General features: G+C 41.3%; 1 protein-coding gene across 1 annotated transcript; it reads right to left on the bottom strand.

Annotated features, from left to right (window-relative positions):
* Nucleotides 1–204: 204 nt before the first annotated feature.
* LOC129892841 (uncharacterized) lies at nucleotides 205–6,405 on the bottom strand. Its single transcript, XM_055968380.1, has 10 exons — nucleotides 6,260–6,405; nucleotides 5,253–6,092; nucleotides 4,493–5,144; nucleotides 3,747–4,117; nucleotides 3,032–3,437; nucleotides 2,866–2,936; nucleotides 1,373–1,733; nucleotides 1,063–1,094; nucleotides 746–881; nucleotides 205–237 (listed from the first exon to the last, which is right to left on the bottom strand). The coding sequence occupies exons 1-10, from the start codon at nucleotides 6,403–6,405 to the stop codon at nucleotides 205–207; spliced, it is 3,048 nt and encodes a 1,015-aa protein (XP_055824355.1).
* Between the last annotated feature and the right edge of the window lie 396 nt (nucleotides 6,406–6,801).

Below are 6,801 nucleotides of genomic sequence, written 5' to 3'. Positions count from 1 at the left end.
TTGTCTTCAAAGAAGGATTGAGCAACTCCTTTGAGGTTATCTTATGTGCCTGCACATAACAATTAAAGGAGCAAGGAGGTTCAAGAGTTTTTGGAAGCAGTGGATCTGCTACAGGTTTTGCAGGAATGGAATGTGTATGGGTGTAGGGATGCTGTGTTGGTGAGGTCCTATCTTGGAAGGATGTTGTCTCTCTGTTGATGCTTTTCATCTGCCAGGGTTTCCCATCAGTTGTTGTACCTGCACCATAACAGAAAAACAAAAAACCAACCAGACAGACAGGGGTCTTGGAGTTGATGGTTGTATCTGTGGTGTCTTCTATGTAGTTGTTGTTAGTGCATGTTGATGAATCAATCCAGCAACCTACAACAATACAACAAATAACCAAAGGCAAGAAAGAACTTGCACCAGCTAGCAACAAGGAAAGGACCTCCAAGAGTGCTTTGGAGTCTGTTAGGATTTTCAACGTCGCTCGACTAACGTCTCCAATTATCCGATTGAGTTGAAACTTCTTGAGATATGCACAAACAGTCCTTTCTTTAGTTCTGCAAGATTTGGTGATTTTTTGCACAAGTTGGAAAAAAGGCACCCTCTCAAGGCCTAAGGCAACTGACTTTTTCAAAGTCGCTCGCCTAACGTCTCCAATTGTCCGTTTGTGCTGAAACTTCTTGGGACTTGTCCCTACCTTATTTTCTGCCATCCTGCAAAGTTTGGAGGCCTTTGGACAGGTCCACATGGTGCAACTCACCCTGCACTTCATTCTCTGCTGTAGCTTAGTTACAGGTGTTGCAGGGAAGAAGTTGGCTTGAATGGGAGGCTGAAGAGAGGTCCTAACATGCCCTGCTGTAGACCTTGTTCTTGGAGATTTCAATTGTGTATTGAACCTGCACAAGTAAAACAACCAGAGGAAAACTACCTCCAGGACTTCTGCACAGCTAAAACTGTGCTGTAGTTCTGAATGTCCATTGTAGGCATGTAGTTTCTCCTTGTATGCTGCATGTTGTTGGAGTTGTTGTGTGTTGTGGCTTGTGAACATGTTTCCTAGTGTTCCATGTTTTAGTGTACCTCCAGCTATCTGCAAATGCATAGAACCAAGCCTGCAATACCAAAAACAAACATGCACAAACCTTAAATCGGCTAACTTTTTCAAGGTCGCTCGACTAACGTCTTTGATTGTTCGTTGGAGTTGAAACTTCTTGGGCTTTGCAATTACTGTATTTTCTGTTGTCCTGCAACTTTTGGAGGCCTTTTCCACAAGTTGGAAGTTCCAAATTGAGACTTGCTCCATCTTGAGAGTTAAGTCGGCCAACTTTTTCAAGGTCGCTCGACTAACGTCTCTATTTATCCATTTGAGTTGAAACTTCTTGGGCTCTACAGGAGGTGTATTTGCTGTAATCTTGCCCAATTTGGGGTTCTCTTGGTGTTGCCTGATGTACTTGTTTAGTGTTGGAGGTTTCCTCTGACTTATGTTGTTGATGTTAGGTTGCTGCTGCTGATGATTAGTGACATTCACTTCTGCTGATGTAATGGAGCTTTTGCAATTGATGTTGTTTAGTTGATGCAGGTCTATAGTGGGTTGTTGGTCCTTAAACATTGTTCCTGCAAAATTAAAACCAACAAGAAGGGAACTCCTAGAGTTGAATGAGCCTCCACCTGCTGTTGATGTACTGTAGTTGCTCCATGTGTTGTTGCTCAGCTGCTGCAACTCCACCCCATGGCTCAAAGTTGCATGATACCTGAACAATGAGGCACCCAACAATAAACATAATTGGAACTTAAGCTTCCTTTTTGATGGTTGTTGAGTGTGGATCCATGTGTGTGATGTTGTGTTGCTGGTCTGGGTTGTTGTTGCTGTATGCTCTTGAGTGTTGTGATAGGTGGAAGTTCTTGTTCTTTGAGGGTGCAGATGTGCAGAGGGCACTCCTACTCTATCTTTTACTTCTAGCATTGTGATATTATTTCTACTGAAGCAATAAACAAGGGAGACTCTCCCCTTACAATAAGAAATAACTAGGTGGAATATGAAGAAGTAAAACAAAATACAGTTACTTAGTCTATTACACATTGGGGATGAGATCAGTCAATAGGATAGTTTGATTCTTTTCAGAGTTTTCCTTCTGAAACTTGCCATTCCTAGCTTGTCCATCTTGATGTAACCTTTTGTTTCCTGTGGTAGCTGCTGGAGGTTGTAGAAGTGTTGTGTATCATTGAACATGTGGCTGCATTTTGATAAGGTATCTGCAGGATGGTTTGCTTCTCTGAATATATGTTTGCACTGAAAAAATTCCAATTGTTGGACCTGGAATTGTAACTTTGTAACATATCTATGGATGCTCCAAGGTGGCTTAAGGTCTTGTTTCAGCCACTTAGTCAATAATTCAGAGTCAACTTCCAATATCACTCTATTATGTCCATGTTGAAGACACCAAGTGAGACCAATAGTTGCTGCCTGCACCTCTGCTTGGTTATTAGTACCCAGTCCTAGTGGAGTTGCAAAGGCATATATTAAGTTACCATTGTGGTCTCTTAATATTCCCCCTGCTCCAATTTTCCCAGGGTTGCCTAATGCACTCCCATCAGTATTCAATTTCACAATGGAAGGTGGAGGTCTGATCCACATAACTTTGGTCACTCTCATGTCTTGTTGACACTGTTCTAACATAGGAACCAGTTCCTTCCAGCTCTGTGGCCACTTAATGTAGGGGAAAGCAGTGTGCATCAGCATGTAAAGGTCCTTGACTATGGAGAATTTAACTCTCTTAGTACTAGAATTCTTTCCTCCATACTTATTTGCACATCTATTCTTCCATAAATGCCAACATACAAAGATAGGAGTGGCCTGCAATATGAGCTTCTGAGCCTCATTACTGGACTTGGCAGTCCACCACTTCATCAGTATGCTTCTCAGTGAGCAGGTCCCTTGGATTATTCCCCATGAGCTAGAGAATTGTTGCCAAATATGCTTGGCAAAATTTCCAGAAACAAATATGTGATCTACATTGTCCAATCCTGGTCTGTAACAACAAGAACATGCTGCTGGTGCTGCTCCAAACTGGACAATTTTATCATTAGTAGGGAGTTTCTGTCTCACAGCTCTCCATAGTAAGAAAGATGCTTTGAAGGGAATGTTAGCATGCCAAGTGCATCTATCAATCAGGGTCTTGGCTCTTTTCTTCCTAACTATTTCCCAAGCTGATTTAGAAGTGAAGTTACCATGTGAAGTCAACTTCCAGCAAGCTTGATCATCTGTGTTAGAATGATGGTCTACCTCAGTACTTAGTATCTGCTGCACCAGTTGAGGAGGGGCGTATTTTCTGATTTTTTGCACATTCCACTCCCCATTCTCCATGTAATCAGATACTCTACTATTGTTGAGTCTAGGTAGATGGTTGTTATGATAAGCTAGGGGGCCAATACCCAGCCAATCATCCCACCAGAAGCTGCATGTACCAGAGTTGATGTGCCAGTGTATATGCGGCTCAATATCACTTTTATTAGCCATCATGTGCTTCCACATAATAGACTGACCGTTGTTCCATTTTTTTATAACAGGATTAGCTCTTTGGCAGTACTTAGCCTTCAGAAACTCTCCCCATAGTGTCTTTTTGGATCTGAAAGTCCACCATTGTTTGTACTGTAAGGCTAAGCACACATCTTGTATATTTTTCATGCCAATACCCCCTTCCTCCACAGGATAGCTGAGAGTCTCCCATGATGCCCAATGATATTTCTTCTTCTCTTTGTCCCACCCCCAGAAAAAGTTAGCTATGAGGCTTTTAATCTGATTGATAGTTGTAGCAGTAGGTCTGATCGCAGATAACAAGTAGATTGGTAAAGATTGCAGCACTGATTTCACCAAAGTTGCTCTGCCTCCAAAGCTCAGTATTTTATTCTGCCAGCCTCTAATTTTGCTTATAACTTTGGACACCATACCTGTATAGTATATGATTCTCTGTCGTCCAATGTAAAGTGGACAGCCCAGGTAAGTAATGGGACCATGTGTGCACTTGAAGCCTGTGATCCTGCCTATCCTATCAATAATATCAGGATTGGTATTAAGAGGAAGCATGAACTGGCTCTTGTCCTTGTTGATTAGCTGGCCTGAAGTTGTTTCATAAACCTTCAAAGTCTTGGTAATAAGAGTCATGGAAAAGTTGTTTGTAGAAGTGAAGATGATCACATCATCTGCAAAGCTCAAGTGGTTCACTTGTGGACCCTTTCTTTCCATATGGAATCCAGTATATAGGTAGTGTTGGTTAAGATTATTCAGCATCCTGGATAACACTTCTGCTCCTATAATGAATAAGGCAGGTGATAATGGATCTCCTTGCTTGAGACCTCTTGTTGAATGAAAAAAACCATGTCTCACCCCATTGATGATGACTGAATACCAGTTGTCAGACATGATCCTCCATACCATATCAATAAAGACTTCTCCAAATCCCATCCTTCTCATGACCATACAAGTGAAGGACCAAGAGACCCTGTCATATGCCTTGGCCATATCCAGCTTAATCACTACATTGTCCCCAACTGTGGGCCTCTTAATGTTGTGAATAATCTCCTGAGCCAGCATTATATTTTCTGAGATACTCCTTCCTTTAACAAATCCTGACTGATTGTCAGAAATGAGCTGAGGTAGAATAGGAGCAAGTCTGAGACAGAGGAGCTTGGATATGATCTTGCTAGTGAAGTTGCTGAGGGAGATGGGCCTGTACTCTGACAGTTTGTTGGGGTGTTCAGTTTTAGGAAGTAGAACCAAACAAGCATGTGATATGTACTTGGGAATACAGTGACCATTGAAGAAGTGCTGCACCAGCTTCAGTAGATCATCACAAATGATATCCCAGCATGAGTGAAAGAACTTACCACTCATGCCATCTGGCCCTGCAGCAGAAGTAGGACTCATAGAAAATACTACCTCCTTTAGCTCCTCCTTTGTAGGTATGGAATGTAATAATTCATTCTGCTGATCAGTAACTATCCTTGGGATGCATTTAATCACATCTTCATTGATTTGTTTCTCCTCAGCAGTAAAAAGTTTCTCAAAGTGTGCACAGGCTGCACTTGCAATATTGTCATCACCCTGGATAGAGTTTCCTTGTTCATCACTGATTTGATGGATGAACAACCTTCTTCTTCTCCCTCTGATGATGGCATGGAAGTAATTGGTATTGGCATCTCCATCTTTGAACCAATGCAATTGAGTTTTTTGTTTCAAGATGGACTGCTCTATCTTCAAATATCTAATATACTGGGCATTTATCTGATTCAATTTGGCTCTATTATCTTCAGAATTGTCATTGATGATATTCTCTTCAGCTTGTATAACCTGTTCCTCAAATTCTTTAACTGAAGCAAATATATCACCATATTGCTTTCTAGACCAGTGGCTAAGGGTATTAGAAACTCTTTTCAGTTTTTGATGGAAAGTCCTCATTGGATTTCCATCCACAGGTCTTTCCCAGCAAGATCTTACAGTATCAATGAAGTTTTCATTTTCAGCCCAACAGTGTAAGAACTTGAAATATTTGATGGTAGGACTTTGTCTTTCAGTACATTCCAAAAGGAGAGGACAGTGATCAGAACCTGTGGAGGCCAGGTGATTAAGAGTGCTCACAGGCATGGCCTCTAACCAAGCATCATTGACCATGGCCCTGTCAAGTCTCTTCCATATTCTGGCATCTGCATCTCTCTTGTTGCACCATGTGAATTGTTGTCCATGAAAACCAAGATCAGTGAGTCCACAGGCTTCTATGACACTAATGAACTCAAAGCTCTTGTTCATGTTGTAAGGTTGGCCCCCCATCTTCTCTTCAACATGAGTAATTACATTGAAATCTCCAATGGTGCACCAAGGTTCTTCTCTATCAGAGAATTGCAGCATCTTGTCCCATAGATCTCTTCTCATGTAGTCTTTGCATTTGGCATATACAAAGGTTGTGAGATATTGTTTAGGCCAAGCTGCATGACTGATCTTACAGGTAAGCTGCTGTTCATCCTGATCCAAAAGATTACACACACAGTCTTTATTCCAAAATAACCATATTTTGCTGTTGGTGTTGGACATGGCATTATCCATACCTAGCTGAATTCTGTAAAAGTGGAGTTGTGATATGTTGGAGAAAGGTTCCAGTATTGCAATCATAGAGAGCTTGTGGTAGTCTTTCAACCTTTGTAGTCTGTCTAAGGCACCTTGAGTATCAATACTCCTTGCATTCCAGCAAAGTGTACTAATCATCATAATTTGTGGGATTTAGACCTTGTGTTGATGTTGCTTTTGAAAGCAACATTATCTGAACTGCTGATGAAACTTTGTTTGCTCTTCTTCCTTTCCTGCTTACTTTTGGATGGTGGCTCATTCTTCTCCTTTTCTTGCTGATTTTCTTTCTGTAGTAAGGCTGTCATAGTGGATCTGAATGCTTCCTGTTGGTTTTCCTGTTGTTCATCCTCCCACTAGTCAGGATCTTCCTCATCTTCAGAATGAGTGACCCTATATTCATCAGACAAGTCTTCTGAACTGTCTTCTTTACTAAGCACCTGCCTCTCATTGGATAAATCATGAATTTGGAGAGGTGTGGCCTGAATTTCATTGGATGTATCTTCTGTTTGCAGAGGGGTCACATGAATACCTGATTGTTCTGGAACCAGAGAATAGTTCCCACTTGGTTGCCCTGCTTGCATCTCCTTGATAAGCTTCTTTTTAATAGCACCCCTTTTCTTCTTGCTAAGAGATAAGGTGGATTTGTTATTGAGGATTTGTGCATCTGTACTGTGATTTATCATACTGATATTAGGAGTTTG

Source organism: Solanum dulcamara, chromosome 6 (assembly GCF_947179165.1).
Source record: "Solanum dulcamara chromosome 6, daSolDulc1.2, whole genome shotgun sequence".
NCBI lineage: Eukaryota > Viridiplantae > Streptophyta > Magnoliopsida > Solanales > Solanaceae > Solanum > Solanum dulcamara.
Note: the sequence above shows the minus strand (reverse complement) of the source record. Positions and strands in the feature narration are given on the sequence as shown.

Coding starts and splice junctions, on each gene's coding strand:
- LOC129892841 (XM_055968380.1), bottom strand. CDS start 6,405: ATGACAGCCTTACTACAGAAAGAAAATCAGCAAGAAAAGGAGAAGAAT. Junction 3,438..3,746: donor ATAGCTAACTTTTTCTGGGG/GTGGGACAAAGA, acceptor TGGTACATGCAG/CTTCTGGTGGGATGATTGGC. Junction 882..1,062: donor GCATTTGCAGATAGCTGGAG/GTACACTAAAAC, acceptor TTACTTGTGCAG/GTTCAATACACAATTGAAAT.